Raw genomic sequence first — 16,098 nt, 5'->3', positions numbered from 1 at the left:
GAAAAGTTAATTGTTGACCTCGCCATCACACTTATTTATACTCATTTAATGAACTTCCTCCATTCCTGACTCGTGTTGGGGGAGTTTGTTTACTCGAGGCACGCTTGCGCACTCCTGGCGTCCAGCGTGGGCTGCGCCTCCCGGAGGCCCCGCCTTCCGGCACCGACCATTGGTCGGCTCCGCCGGACGCGCTCCTGATTGGGTGGCGCGGGCCGTGCCCCCTTGCGTCTCGAAGTTGGCGGGAAAGCGGCGGTGGCGCAGCATGGCGGCGGCCGCGATCCCTGTCCCCGGCGGCAGCTCGGCGGCCGTGCGGCTGCCCCGGTCGCCTCCCGTCAAGGTGCTAGCGGAGCAGCTGCGGCGCGACGCGACGGGCGGCCCGGGAGCTTGGCGGCTGTCCCGGGCGGCGGCGGGCCGCGAGCCGCTGGAGCTGGCGGCCGTGTGGATGCAGGGCACGGTGGTGGAGGCGGCCGGCGGCGAGGCGCGCCTGCGGGACCCGAGCGGCGTCTTCTCTGTGCGCGGCCTGGACCGGGTGCCGCGCGGGCGGCCCTGCCTCGTCCCAGGTAACGCCGCGGCCCGGGTCGCAGCGCCAGCCCTCCTCGCGGCCGGGGAGGGGAAGAGGGACCCCGGGGAGGGACGCTCCTCAGTGTATGAGGGTCAGGGACCCAAGTACTCGAACCCCCTCCCCGGGTGCTCAGCAGCCGGACTGCAAACAGGTAGCCTGGGGTCCCAGGCACTCTGATGAGGGGACGGAGGGAAACGGGCTTCCCCCGTCCCAAGACAGGCACTGGGCACTCGGGCTCCCTGCCCGCATTTGCTGGGATGTTGGTTGAGCCTCCAGAGAACAGGCCAGGCATCTGTGGTCCAGAGGCAGCCTCCTGGGCGGGTGGTCCCCGAGGCTGCTGGGGGACCTGTGGGCTCCCTTTGGGTGAAATCCAGCCAAGGTCCTCGCGTCCCTGGGACCCTGCTTGCTCTGCCTAGGGAGCTAGCTAGAGGCTGGACAGGCAGTGTGCAGTCTGAGCTGCCTGGAGCCCTGTTCTTAACCTTTCTGGTCCCTGCCTGTTGTGTGGGTTGGCCGTGAGGCACAGCCTGGCTCCCAGCTGAGTCTCCTCCCCAAAGGCTTGAAGAGTCTCATTTACTGATCACCCAGGTGACAAACCTGCACTTTGTTGTTCACGATCAGGCCTGGTGATTGGGAAGGTGGGTTGGGGGACCTGCTGCCTGCCCAGCTTTTGGGACAACATCCAGGGAAAATTGGATTTTGTTCATGGCTGGGTTGAAAATGTGGCTTTGCAGAGAAAGGCCCCATGCTGTGTGCTACCTTGGAGTGACTCCTCAGGCGTGTGTGCATTGTGGAGCAACACTCAATGTAAAGTAGTCAAACCAAAGCCAGCAGTTGGGTGTTGTCCGTTTTCCTTGTTAAATGCTGAACTCATTGCTAACACGCTTCCAAGTGCACTGTTTGTGTTTGAAGTTCATGGAGGGCAGAAATAAGGGCTCAGTTTATTTCAGTGCAGAAAAGTTTGAAGTCATCCATATGTGAAATCCTCACAAAGTTTTTGGAAATGTATATTATAAAAAAAGATGGAGGGGCTGGCACCATGGCACAGCCGACATCCCTTCTGGGTGCTGGTTCAAGATCCTGCTGCCCCACTTCCAAACTCGCTCCCTGTTAGTGCTCCTGGGAAAGCAGCGTAGGATGACCCAAGTGAGTTCTGGCCTTCTGGCTTTGGCCTGGTCCAGCATGACCATTGTGACCATCTGGGGAGTGAACCAGTGGATGGAAGATAGCTCTCGCTTTCTCTCCAATTTTGCCTTTCAAATAAATAAATATAATCTTAAAACACACCACACTGAAAACACAGCTATGCATGGATTTCAAAACCTTTCCTCAAATAAGCTCAGCTTTTCATTCTTTCCCCACAAACTTGGTGGGGGGCACTTGAGGTGGCCCCCTGTTTTCTGGTCCCACACTGTCTTGCATTTTGGTTTCATGTCAACAGCGGCCTCTCTTCCTTTCCCAGGGAAGTACGTGATGGTCATGGGAGTGGTTCAGGCCTGCAGTCCTGAGCCATGCCTTCAGGCTGTGAAGATGACCGATCTTTCTGATAACCCCGTCCATGAAAGCATGTGGGAACTGGAAGTGGAAGATCTGCATAGGAGCATGCCTTAAATGATATGGAAACTGGCCGGCAAAACCAGCTCGGGGGCCAGAGTCGTGCCATAGCAGGTAAAGCCTCCCCTGTGATACCAGAGTACCATCTGGATGCTGGTTCAAGTCCTGGCTGCTCCACTTCCCATCCCGCTCCCTGCGAACGGGCTGGGACGGCAGTGGAAGATGGCCCAAGTGCTGAAGCCCTGTGCCTGCGTGGGAGTTGTGTGCTTCTGGCTTTGGCCTGACCCTGCCTTCTGTGAGTGTACCGATGGGTGGAAGATCAAATTCTCTGTTTCTCCCTTAGCTGCTTCAGATCTCACACACACACACACACACACACACACACACACACACACGCAAGTTCAGTGTGAAAGGCTTTGGGCCTGTGTTTCTCACAGACTGTGCTTTGGTGGACCAAGGAACCCGGATGCAGAAACCAGCCAGCACTAGGATCCTCTCTAGGATGCTTGCTGCCGAGCAGATGCTGTGTTCCTTTTTTTCTCTTTGGGGTTTGTGTGTGTGTCAATCTTTCTCTGAAGCACACAGAAATCTCAGGTCACGTTTTGCAAGTTTTATGAGCGATGGTACTTTGTGCCTGACTGCAGGCTCCCTGCTACACGGTACCAGATTGGATTCTCAGTCATCGCCCGGGATGATGGAACTGTGATCGTGGGAAGGAATGCAGACACCCGAACAGAGGCATGACCTCATGGCTGTGCGGCCACTCCCTCAGAGACCTCCACATCCAGTTTGCGAGCCCAGTGCCATTCTCCACCAGTAGGGCCTGAGCGCCCCAGAAGCTTGAGCTCACTTTGACTTTTGGGGTTTGGTCCCTTGGGCTGGGAGGCGATACCTTCTGCTGTCTCTCAGAACTCTTGAATCATCATCAAGGTTTCCTGTTGCCTGGGGATGCCTTTCAGGCCCTGTGGTTCTTGGCAGGGACCACCGGGAGAGCAGCATCCGCTGGGGAGCCGGTCTCCTGTTTGTGGGGACTCCCCTGCTGTTGTGCGCCTGTTGCGTGCTGGGCTTCTGCCCACTGCCCATGACCCACGCCTGAGTTTTTAGATTGTCCATATCAGGGACTCGGCTTATATTCCAACACTGCTGTCAGGTTTCAATTGGATTCTTAATATGAGACTACTAATAAAATTTTGTTCCATGCTGTCTTGTTTTAGGAGTAGGCTGTTTTCTCAGAGCAGTTTCAGGTCTGCAGATACACTGAGCAGGGAGTGCCGAGTTCTCTGTAATCTGGACTCACAGCCCACCCTTGTGGTTCCCACTGCTGCTGATGTCCCATGAGTATGGTGTATTTGTCACAGATGTGCTGTATGTCATGCTGGTACATTTGTAACTGCAGCTGACCCTTACAGTAGAGGCTGCTGTGGATGACACGGAAGGCCCCGGATGCACCCGACCGAGTGTTACAGCGTAGAGTTCCTTCGTTCTTAAACTCCACCAGACTGCCCATCTCCTCCTTCCTCCTGCTCCAAGCTCGGAACAAGCAGGGACTGTGTAAAAAGGTGTATTCATTTATGTACTCTTTTGTTTGTTTATTTCGAAGGCAAAGTGACTGGGCGGCTAAGCCTCCACCTGGGATGCCAGCATCCCATAAGGATGCTGGTTTGCATTCTAACTGTTCCACTTCTAGTCCGGCTACCTGATAATAGCCTGGGAAAGTAGTGGAGAATGAGTCAAATTCTTGGAACTCCGCACCCATGTAGGTGACCCAGAAGAAGCTCCTGGCTCCTGGCTTTGGACCAGCTCAGCTCCAAATGGCTATTGTGGTCATTTGGAGAGTAAACCAGCAGATGGAAGATATCTTTGTGTCTTTGCTCCTCTCTGTAACTCTGCTTTTCAAATAAGTAACTCTTTAAAAAGGAAAAAAAAAGGCAGTGTTGCAAGCGGTGCTTTAACACACCAATGGGTTTGGCTTTTTCTGAACTGTTTTCTAGGCTGTTCTGCGGTGGATCATCTGTGCAGGGCCTTCCACGCCCTCCCTCGGTGCGCACTCAGTCTTCCTCCAAGTCTTTGTGCCAGCCCTAGTTCAGTTCCTTTTCTCACTGAGCAATACCTCAGTGTGTGGATTTATCCACCCAGCTCTCCTAGCCAAGGGCATCTCGCGTGACTGTAAGTCTTCCAGGACCACGAGCAGGGCAGCTGCAAACCTTTGCCTGCGGACAGCCCAGGTGGGACTAGACCGAAGCTAGGACCCGCAGACTCATTTGGGGTCCCTCAAAGGTGGCAGGGGCCCAAGTGCCCCCTAGGGTGCACAGCAGCAGGAAGCCAGAGCTGGGATGCAGGCGTCCAGAGGGGTGTGCCAAACGCCCACCTCCAGGAACCGAGCCTTAACGGGAGCTGCTGGGGGCCTGACTTTGAGCCCTTCATCTGCTGCTAAGCTTTAGTAAAAACAGAAAGAGTATTTGGAAAGCAAAATGACAGATCTTTCATCGGCTGGTTCACTCCTCAGATGCCAGCCAGGGAGTGCTGAAACCAGGCAGGCGGTCAGCTCTCCATCCGGGTCTCTGGTGTGGGTGTCAGCTGGAGAAGGGGAGCCAGGACTTGAACCAGGCTCCAGTGTAGGCTGCAGGCGCCCTGAGCGGCAGCGTGACGTGCTGCTCACAGCACTGCCACTCTTGTTCAGTCTGCTGTGCGACTGCGAGCTCATCGCCTGACCACTCCGTTCTTGAACTTCCTCACTGGTAAGATGCACAGCACACCCGGCTTGTGGTTCTGATGGGAATCTGTGTAAATCTGTTCTCATACAATGTCTGGCAGATCGTAGGTGCCAACTTAATGCTGCTGGAAGGAGCAGTCGGTCCTGGCTTATGTCAGTCAGTTTTGCCTTTTAAATATAAGGGTTCTTCAGAAAATTGATGGAAAAAATGGAAGACAAATTTATGTTGAAGCCAAAATTTTTTTTGAAATCTATGCCTACAAGGGATCTCTCCAAAAACTTTATGGAAATATGTACTAAGAAAAAATTATGGGATTTGGCACAATGACTCAATGGGCTAAAAGCACCAGGATCCCATATGGGCACTGTTCATGTTCTGGCTGTTCTGCTTCCCATCCAGCTCCCTGTGTGGCCTGGGAAAGCAGCAGAGGATAGCTGAAGACCTTGGACTCCTGCACCCACAAGGGAGACCCAGAAGGCTGCTCCTGGCTTCAGATCTGCTCAGCTCAGGCTGTTGTGGCCATTTGGGGAATGAACCAGCACATGGAAGATCTCTGTTTCTCTAAATATGCCTTTCCAATAAAAATAAATAAACCTTGGGCCCAGCGTGGTAGCCTAGTGGCTAAACCCCTCGCCTTGAGCATGGTAGGATCCCATATGGGTGCTGGTTCATATCCTGGCGCCCCCATTTCCCATCCAGCTCCCTGCTTGTGGCCTGGGAAAGCAGTCGAGGATGGCCCAAAGCCTTGGGACCATGTACCCATGTGGGAGACCCAGAAGAGGCTCCAGGCTCCTGGCTTCCGATTGGCTCAGCTCCTGCCATTGAGGCTACTTGGGGAGTGAATCATCTGACAAAAGATCTTCCTCTCTGTCTCTCCTCCTCTCTGTATATCTGACTGTCCAATAAAAGTAAAACCTTTAAAAATAAATATACCTTTAAGAAGAGAGGGCCCGATGCAGTAGCCTAGCGGTTGAAGTCATTGCCTTGCATGTGCTGAGATCCTATATGGGCACTGGTTCTAAGTTCCCTGCTTGTGGCCTGGGAAAGCAGTCAAAGGTGGCCCAAAGCCTTGGGTCCCTGAATCCATGTGGGAGACCTGGAAGAGTCTCCTGGCTCCTGGGTTTGGATCTTTGTGGCTGCTTGGGGAGAGAATCATCGGACGGAAGACCTTTCTCTCTGTCTACCTCTCTGTGTATCTGACTTTGCGAACAAAAAAAAAAAAAAAAAGAAGGAAGGAAGAAGAAACTGTGGGGCTGCTGTAATGGCTTAGTGGGTAAGGCCACTGCCTGTGCTGCCGACATCCAGTATGGGGACAAGTTTGTGTCCTGGCTGCTCCACTTCCAATCCAGCTCGCTGCTAATGGCCTGAGAAAAGCAAGTGTGCCCTGCCAGCCACGTGGGGGACAGAAGCAGCTCCTGGCTCGGCCCTCTGGGGAGTGAGCCAGTAGATGGAGGGTCACTGGATCTGGCTCCTTCTCTCTCCCTGGCTTGCAAGAAAAATAAGTTAAAGCAAAAATCAGTATGCATGACTCAACATTTTTTCAATCCAGGTAAACACTGAGTTTTTCCTTTCATGCAGTTTTTGAAGTATCCGTCCATACATTTTATTCTGAGGACTCAGGATCTGCAGCAGCATTGCAGCAACAGCACAAGGCGTTCACAGGTGCCTGCCCGCTGCCCTTGCTGCCACCTCCCGTCGGGAGGGAGATTTGCCGCAGTCCCTGGGCTTCTGTTGGAGTTGGTTATTGTTAACCAGCCTGGGCCGCACTCAGTTCTGTTTTAGTTTTGTCCCTCGTGCTCTCTCCTGCTCCAGGCTCCTGTGGATGACACCACATTCCATGTGGTCCTCTGGTCTTCTCGGGCTCTCCCTGGCTGCCACAGCTGACCAGTTTTGATTGCATTGAAACTTAATTGTGATGCAAGCCTTTAGGTCTCTTTTCTAGGGTCCTTGGGGGTTGGTGTCCAGCCTTGTGGATGGGAGTGCCAGGCTCCACTGCCTGGCCCCGGCCCCTGACTCCAGGTGCCTGCTGTTCGGACCTGGGAGGCCACGGTGCTGGTTTAAGTAATGGCTCCTGCCGCCCTACATGGAAAAGCTGGGTCACATTCTCAGCTTTGGACCCCTGCCTTTGCAATATGGAAATGCATACTCTCTCCAATTCTCAAATGATGTTTGTTTCATTTTTGATTTAATAGTAAAATGATTAGGGAGGGGGTCCCTAATGTAGCCTATAGGCTGGGAGTGTGGTGGAGCCCTTAAGATGTTGGTCTGATCTCCCCTGCTGTGGTTCTGCTCCTCATCCCAAGCCTGTTTGTTAGCAAACTGACCCCAGCTGCCAAGAGCATCCCCCACCACCTCCACTGTTACGACCTCTGGTAAAAAGTACCCAGTGCGAGGGGTCGTTGGCCAGGCAGTCAGTGGTTTTGGGATCGTGGGGGTTGAAAAAGGAGGGATCTGTGTGTGTGTGTGTGTGTGTGTGTGTGTGTGTGTCTTCCAGCCGTCCCTGCAGGCACCCACGCACTGGCTCAGGGCCGCCGGCTGAGGCAGCCGTCCGGCTCTGCTGCATATTAATAGCCATCACCGTTGTGGCCTGGGCTTCCTCTTGACATCACTGAATGAAAAGGCAGCGCTGAGGCTTACCCGTGCCAGCCCCGCGTGGCTCGGGCAGCTCCGCCCACCAGGCAGCGGCAGGCCTGTGCACTCGGGCGCACGGCTTCTCTTCCGAAACGAGCCCTTTTCTAAGAACTGAAAATCAGCAACCCAGGCAGTGACTTCACTTTTCTTGGAACTGCTTTACATTAACCCTCCCTACCCCCAAGAAAAAAAAGAAAAAATGAAACCTTCTTGAGCTGGTTTTGGATCAGTTGAGTTCCCTAATTCTTTCTGTTGCCTGTTCTTGTAAAGCTGCAGTTTCACAGCAGAATCCTGCAGTAGGCAAAGCGGGGGTGGGAGTGACCACGAGGCGCGAGTGTTTGATCTCCTGACCTGTTTGTGAGTGGTTTGATGATTAACAAGAAAAGCAAGGGAGCTGGAAGCAACACTGCGTGGCATCACTTCAGATGACAAGGGTCAACAGCCTTGTCGTCTGTACGGGCCACCAAATGGGCTGCAGCTGGTGTGGCTAAGCCTCAGCTCATGTCCAGACCGTGCCTGTTTGCAAGAATCAGGGGAAAATGCACATTTAGCCACAGTGACCTACTTTAGGCAACTATTCTTGCAGCCGTGCCAAAAGGACACTGCTCAGGGACCCCAGCATGCTTAGGACAAGAGGCAGTTACATTCTCACACCAGGGTGCAGACCTGGGCCCGTCCTTTCCTGCCCAGCCTGGAGCTCGGAGGTCAGTCTGTGCGGAGACTCCTGGGGACAGGCTTAGAGCCGCGTCCCTAGCTCAGGAGTTGTCCCGAGAGCAGCTGTCAGAGAGGCTTCCAGGGCTGCGTTCGCATCTTGTGTTGAATCTCCCCATCATGAGGCCTTGCATTACACAGGTGGGCAGTAGGAAGTTAGGCCTGGTGGCTTGAGGATTTGAAGGCAGAGAATATATAAAAGCAGAAGTGTGCTGTCCTGACTGCATTTGACTGAGGTCTTCTAAAGACAGGCCTGGAGGAACCGCTGGGTCAGTCACTGGGTGCCTTACAGCATGGCACACAGAAATCTTCCATCATCTGCTAAGTCACTCCCCAAATTGGTGCTAACGGCTGGGGTTGAACTAAGCCAAAGTCACGAGTCTGGAACTCCATCTAGTCTCCTCTGAGGGTGGCAGGAGTCCTTGAGCCATCTTCTGCTGCCTTCCCAGAGGCGTAAACAGGGAGGCAGGCTGGGAGCAGAGCGGCTGGGATTTGAACTGGCACTCAGATGTAGGATGCCTGCGTCGTACGCCATGGCTTACCACACTGCACTGTTGTAATGGGTGTGATGACACTGGCTGGAAGATTGGAGTGTTCTGAAGCTCAAAGAGGGAAGACTGGGAGAATACATGAAGAGGGGAGGAAAGTGGCACAGCTGAGTCCACACGAAAGATGCCTGCGAATCAGGCAGAATCTAAGATGGTGGTCCCAGAAGGATCATCCTAAGATGTGTCTTGATAAAGAAGGCCATTCAGGGCTGGCACTGATACAACCACTCCTCAGAACCCCCACATCCCACACAAGGGTGTCTGGGACCAAGTCCCAATTCCGCTGCCTAGCCCATTTCCTGCTAATGCACCCACGTGGGAGACGTGGATGGAGTTCTGGCTACTGGCTGTGGCCTGGTCCAGCCCTGGTGGTAGCAGGCATTTGGGGAGTGAAGCATTGGATGGAAGATCTCTCATTTCTTCCTCTTTTTGGATTTTGACAATGGCCCTGGGAGCTGTATCTCCTCACCACCCAGCTACTGGGACGAAGTCCTTTGTCCAAAGGCCTCCGGCCAGTGGGTCACAGAGACAGTTAACGACCCAGAGGGTGTTCCCAGTTGTTGGACCCGCTTCGGTGGTTTGGACCTTCATCCTTCGCTTCCTCCGGGAGTTGAAGGGCTTCTCGCGCGTGCGCTGGCGCCCTCTGCTGATAAGCTGCCTGGAGCTGACCTGGCCGCCTGCGCCACTGGTCAGAAACAGGACGCCAGCAACCAGAATGATGAAAAGCCGAATCAAGCCGAGGGAAAAGGAGCAGCTTTGCCCATAGAGGCCAAGCAGGACTAGGGGAGCGGATAAGCTGCATTTGAGCTCCCATTGGTCTAATTGTGAACCTCAAGTCGTTTTTTGTTTGTTTTTTAAACGGAATGGTCTTGGGTGAGTCACTTTGTCTCTCTGAGCAATATTAGCAGTATTCAAGGCTGATTGGAGGTCAGAGGTTAAATGAGGTGTCCACTGGCTGCTCACTGGAATCCTGGCAGCCTGCACACTCCTAAGATGCTCACTTCACTGGCCTTGCAGTCATGGAGCCCCTGCTGGGTCCCAGGCTATGGGAGACATAAAGTGAACCAAATGCTTCCCAAGCCAGGCAGCAGCCCTGACGTCTCGTTCCAGTTTCTCTTCACACCTACCACGTTCTCTGCTTTAAAGAAAAAGAAAGAAAAGAAAAAGGTTATTTTAGAAGCAGAGTTAAGAGAGAAAGATAATTTCCACCTTCTGGTTCACACCTCCAGGGACTCCTATGGCCAGAGTTTCATCCAGGTCTCTCAGATGAATGGCAGGGACCCCAAACCCTTGGACCATCTTCTGCTTTCCCAAGCACATTAGCAGGGAACTGGATTGGAAGTAGAATAGCTGGGACTTGAACCAGCAGCCAATGGGTTGCCAGTGTTGCAGGTGGAGGCATTACTCTGTCAATAAGACCCCACCTTCTTTGCTTTTAAGAACTCACAATTAAATTGGGCTCAGTTGTGTAAGCCTAGCCACTGCCCCTCCCCCTGCCCGAGGCCTTTAATTTAATCACAGCCACAAGTTCTTTTGGCTAGGTAATATAACAGGTTCTAGGATTGGGGCAGTTTCTTGTTGGGGGAAGAGGTATTCTGTCTGCCTACTCTGCCCTGGAACCCCTTAGGATGTACACCGTTCCCAAGTGCATAGCTCAGCTCAGTAGGTCATCTCTGTGTCAGTGCATACCCAGCATGGGGGCAGCCCTGGATACAAGCCACCCGTGGGTGTCAAGAAACAAGTTATCGGCTCCCCAAATCAAACTGGCTCTGTCCTAGAGCCAAGGTACCCGAGCCATGATTCAGACAAGAAAGATTTCAGAAAAGAAGCGACACACAGCTTTGGCATTTAGAAGCAGCAGGCTGCCAAGCTCCCCTTCCCTGGCCCACCTGGGGAAGGCGCTGTTTTTACCTCCCCTGCCCCGTGTTCTGCGAGTTTAGGAGAGCTAGTTCAGAAGCTTTCATCCCGCAGGCATCAGTCAGGCCTGCCTTGGCTGGGCCTTCTTCCAGCCTGCAGGCCTACCATGGTTCATGGCCAGGACTGCCAGGGTGTGGCCAAGCCCTGGCATCTCACGGCTAGGACTGGACGCCACCGGTTATCACTCCCAGCTGAGCCGTTTTAGAGTCTGTACAGGTGAGCTCAGGAGAATGTAAGCACTTAAGCAGCTCTCCAGGAGATTCCTATAATCAGTTGTGCGGCACCGCAGGGCTACAGCCACTGGGCTGGGATGCGCGGAGGGAGTACAGCTGCTGCAGCCCAGGTGGAGGCCTCCCGAGGGGAGGTGCAGGAGTGCCAGAATGTGGAGGAGTAGGGCCGTCTGCTCCACTCCAGGACACCCGACCATCGTCCACGCACGGCTTCAGCCAGGGGCACTGCGAGGTAGCAACTCCAGGCTTCCTTTGTGAGACCTGAACCCCTGTAACGACCGCCATTACCTCATTAGCAGTGTGCGGCAAGACTGTTTGCTTCGGACCTCCGGGCTGGAGCCGCCCCGTCTGCTGGTTGAGTTCTTGAGGCTGGCTGTTTGTTAGTTAATAAGACTACAGGATGCCTGCCACTCCTAAGAGCCGGCTGGCTGCACACTGCAGCTTCCAACGGCAAAGGCAGAGAGAAGGACTCTGCAGGGGCAAGACATGGACGTGGCTGCACCAGGGCTTCACGGGTGCTGTTGTCCATGGTCCACGGCGACAGCCATGCCTGCTGGTGTACTGTCAGGAAGGCCGTGGAGGCCAGGGAGGCCAGGACACCCGACGAGACGCCGCCATTCCAAGGCTGGCCCCTCTCCCCAGCTCTCTTGGTTCCTCTCAGTAACCTGGTATGACCCTGGACAAGGTCCCTGCCGCCCGGAGAGCCACTGCCGGACACAGCAGCATCTGAGGTGAGTGTGACAACCGGGGCTGGCCTTGGACAACACTGCTTGGGAGCTGTGCTGCTCGTGTAACAAAATGGCCACGAGGGTAGCGAGGCGATGTTATTATCCTCCATCTGCCTTGGGTCAGGGAGCAGTGTGGTGTGGCTGGAATCTTTGCAAGCCTGAAATTGGAACATCAGTGGCTGAGCTTTGTCCAGGCAGTTCTGGGGTGACTGGCCTCCAAGCCACTGCTCCAGAACTCAGCTGCTGGCTCCTGTCAGCCTTGGACCCCACTTCCTTGTCAGCTACAGACTGGGCTGAGGGGTGTGGTAGGGGGCGCCTCCATCTTGGTGCTGGTTCTTACTGGTGTTTCTTACTGGTGTTTCTCCCCTGGTTTCCTAAGTGCTCTCTACACTCAGGTGTGAAAAGTTTGTGTAATTAGTCGGTTCTCCCACCTTAAGGTGAGGTGAGTTGAAGCTGTTAATTGCACCCACAGATCCCTTCATGGTGATGCCTGACTCAGTTTTCGAGTACATGGGAAGGAGATCTTACGGGAGTAGCAGGGGTGGCTGCCATAGAATGCTGTCCACCATAAGGACCTTTCAGCCTAGCAGTGGCAGGGACCAGTGGGTTTGAGAGTCAGGCAACCGGAACTCAAACCCCAGCATCCAACCTGGGACACACAGCCTCAGAGCTTCTGGTTTCCATCTGTGAAATGGGCACAAGAATGGCAGACAATAAAGAGTGGGGGAAGAGACATTTGTTAGTTCACTCCCCATGAATGGCTGCAATAGTTAGGGTTGGGGCAGCCTGAAGCTGGGAACCAGGAACTCGGGTCTCCTCCCAGGGCCACCCTCTGCTGCCACTTGCCACATGTTGATGTGTGTGCAACACAGGCAGTGAGCTGATTGGTGCTCCCGGGGGCTGCCCTGCCCACCACGAGACCTCTTTGTCTCCGTAGGCGTGAGGATGGCATCCTGCCTTCCACATTCTCCAACGGCTGCAGGCTGCCCGAGGGCGCTTGAATGAGGGGGAACTTGTTGGCTCCAGAATCCTGGCTGCCCCAACTTGGCACACTAGCTCAGACTAGGCATGGGGCAAGGAATATCGGTGGGAAAAGTCTCTCAAACCGTATGCGTGCTGCCTAATGTCTAACCAATTCAAACACATGTCATGGCACATGGTGCCCCGCGTCATGACGAGCCTAGGGTGGGCAGTGTTGGAAGGTCTGAGCCCATTGTCGTCTGCTCTTTCACTGCCCCGCCCACGGAGGATGCTGGCGCCTGGGCATCAGCGTTTGGTTGGGAGGAAGAGGGAGGGAGGGCAGTTTCCCCATGAGCATCCTGTTTTTCCCATAGTCATAGACTAAATTTTTTTTGAAAACCTTATGAAATTCTTTATGGAGAAAGGAAGAATGAGGGATCCTGGGTAACAGGAAAGCAACAAGCCAGCTTTGCCCAAGTCCCAACATGGGTGGTTTATACATAATTGGAAAAACATGTTTCTTCTCAGGCGGCTTAATCCCTTCTGCAGCGCCCGCCCGGGGCCTTAAGTGTTCCCAGAAGGCTTAAGGGTGGAATGGGCTCCCAGGGTGGTCCCCACAGTAACAGAGGGGCCCTGAGCGCCTGTGCCCGTGTCTGATGGTTGTTCCAGTGTTGTCAGCTCGCCCTGGAGGGGCAGGGACCCCCAGGGTCCCCCACCTTCCTTGCTGGGGTGAAGGGAGACGTGCTGGGACTGGCCAAGTGTGAAGGCTTGTTGCAGCTTGAAATGTATTTGCCTTTGAAGTGAAAGGTTGTGGAAGCAGAGCATGGGGCCCCAACAGGAGCTGGGGACCAGAGTGCTGGGGTGCAGCCACCCCCTCACGTCACTGAGTTGTTCCCAAAGACACGGTGACTGATGCTCCCTGGTTCCTCTTCCTCTTTGGAGTTCTCTGTAAGAGAACATTCCCAGCGTCACATGATCTGGCTGTGCCCCATCTGCTCCCGGTCCAGGCCCCCAGATTGGAAGACACAGCTGCCCTTGTCCCCCTGTGCCGGTCAGGCAATGTCCCTGGGCTTCATCCGCCCAGGCTGCTGCAGTGTCCTTTACAGGACGTGCAGAAGGAAGCTTATCTCCAGGAGGGCCTTTTCTGCTGTCCCCTTAGCTCTCAAAAGGGACCCACTGTTAGAGTTACGGAGACCTGCGGTTTCCTCTTGCTGTCCCCAGCTTCCTTCCTGAAAACCCAAGACAGACTTGATGGGAAGGTAAGGGCTTCAGGGATCCTGAGCGTAGCTGGAAATGGCCATCCTGCTGCCCTGGTGGGTTGGCTCCCCAGCAGATTGGGCTGGGCTTGGAACTTGGAGCCTTGAGGGGCACTGAGGCTCTGCTGCCCTGCAAACCTTACCCCTGCTCTCCTGCCCTCCGGGAGACTGGTCTTGTCTGGGCTGACTTCAGCACTGGCCCCTCATGTTATTGTTGCTAAGTCAGTCCTGGGCAATGGACCTGCTCCAGAGCCAAGCTGCCGCTTGCTCAAATAACCTGTGGGTGGGTCCCTGGGCTGGTGAGGGCTGCTGGGAGGTGGCTCAAAGAGGGTTATCCTGAAGCCAGAACCCTGTGCCGAGCCTGACCTGCCCCAGCCACTTGAGATGCTGGGCTAGGGGCTGTGAGGCAGGATCCGCCATGCCTGAACCTCAGCCTAACGCAGCCACACCACAGGGGATCTGGCAGGGGGTGAGGAGGAGGACACACCAGGAAAAGGCAGTGCTCTCCACCTCACAAACTTAATAATTGATGAATATATAAAAACACAGATGACTGTATCAAGATGTCCTTGTGAGCATGAGTGGTTAGTAAGCTCTGTGACAAAGACAAGCCGGACTTGTGACATGGGTTTAGTATGCATTTTGTTTTTTAAAGATTTATTTTTATTGCAAAGGCAGACTTACAAAGAGAAAGAAAAAGATCTTGCATCTGCTGGTTCACTCCTGAAATGGCCAAATTGGCTAAAGCTGAGCCCATCTGAAGCCAGGAGCCTCCTCTGGGTCTCTCACACAGGTGCACAGTCCCAAGGCCCTGTGCCGCCCTCCGCTACTTTCACAGGCTACAATCAGGGAGCTGATGGGACACAAAACAGCACCCATATGGGGTCCTGGCACTTGCATGTGTAGGATTAGCCAGTTGAGCCATTGTACAACACCTAACACATTGGGCTTAGGCCTTTCTGATAGTACAATTACAACTGAACAGATGGCTGCTGCTGCTTCTTCCTTTATTAACGTCATTTACTTGAAAGGCATATGATCATAGCCTGTGTGGCTGCTCTGCCTCAGCATAGCACACCTTACAACCGAATAGTATCCCATGCTACGACCGTGCCACCTCCTGTTCATCCATTAGTTAATGCATGTCTGTCTCCTGCCTGGGAAAAAGAGACTTGTTAAGTTCTGACAGAAGTGCAGGGCCCAGGTTTCAGGAAAGATGTAACCAGGAGATAGGGGAAAACATCAGGCTGGCACCAGACGATGACCCAAGTGCTTGGGCCCCTGTACCCATGCTGGAGACCCAGAGGAAGCTCCTGGCTCCTGCCTAGCCCAACCCTGGCCATTGTGGCCATGTGGAAAGTGAACTAGCTGATGGAAGAACTCCATCTCTATCTCCCTCTCCCTCCCTCTCTCCTAGAATAAATACATTCTTAAAAAAAAAAAAAAAGCCATCTCGTGAGTTTGATTATGCCATCCATAAGTCCTAAGCCCACACGTTCCAAATCCAGGATGACTCAGCGCTTCCTTCGAACTCGTGTTTACACGCACAGCTTTCCTCTGTCATGTCATCTGCATTTGGATGTGTTTTTCAGTGATTCACTGATTTGAGAGGGGGCGAGAGCTGCCCTCCGCTCATGTACCTGCCTTCAGGATCCCCACAGGCCATGGCTTGGCTAGGCTAAAGCTGGGGGTCCTGAACTCCCTCCTGGTCTCCGTGTGGGCAGCAGGGGCCCTGGCAGGACCTGGATCCCAGGTGCCGTGCCAGGGGCCGTGGAAGCTTTAAGGCCTGCCCCAGTTGTATGAGAAGGATGGAGAGCAGTGTGTTTTTCTTTTTCCGGTGGGGGTATGTTGGACAGTGGCGTCCTGGCCATCTCTCTCAGTTGCAGGTTTTGTTCCCTTGTACTCCGTGTCCTGCCTAGCTTGTTTGCGCCTCCCTCCTCCTCCCCTCCCCTGGGTTGGGATTAAGGGAGTGGTTTTGAGCATTTTCTTTCATCTTGGCCGTTGGATTTTTGGTTCTGTATTTTAGCTGTATACTTTTAGTTTATTATTATTATTGTCCATGATACGGTTTTGTAGGTCAGTCCTCTCCTCCCTCGCCTCTTCCTCTCCCGCCATTTCCCCCGTGTTGTCATAGTGGTATAAGCCTTCAGGAACAGTTACAAATTTAACTTTCTGCTGTCTGTTTCATGGCTTTGTCGGTATAGGCAAAGGTGGAGCATCTGATCTCACACTGGTCCATATACGAGGTGTATTTAACTGTTCCATTGGGTGTCCTTTGAGAGCAGGAGTG

At 53.9% G+C, this 16,098-nt stretch overlaps 1 protein-coding gene across 1 annotated transcript; it reads left to right on the top strand.

Annotated features, from left to right (window-relative positions):
- Positions 1-262: 262 nt before the first annotated feature.
- On the top strand, positions 263-2,193 carry RMI2 (RecQ mediated genome instability 2). The gene is made up of 2 exons (XM_040973937.1): positions 263-560; positions 2,022-2,193. Exons 1-2 carry the CDS (start codon positions 263-265, stop codon positions 2,168-2,170), a joined length of 447 nt encoding a protein of 148 aa, XP_040829871.1. The 3' UTR covers positions 2,171-2,193.
- Positions 2,194-16,098: the final 13,905 nt, after the last annotated feature.

The sequence above is a fragment of the Ochotona curzoniae genome, unplaced genomic scaffold (assembly GCF_017591425.1).
Source record: "Ochotona curzoniae isolate NIBS_2020 unplaced genomic scaffold, NIBS_Ocur_1.0 contig_2321, whole genome shotgun sequence".
Taxonomy (NCBI): domain Eukaryota; kingdom Metazoa; phylum Chordata; class Mammalia; order Lagomorpha; family Ochotonidae; genus Ochotona; species Ochotona curzoniae.
This window is presented reverse-complemented; position numbering and strand designations above follow the sequence as displayed.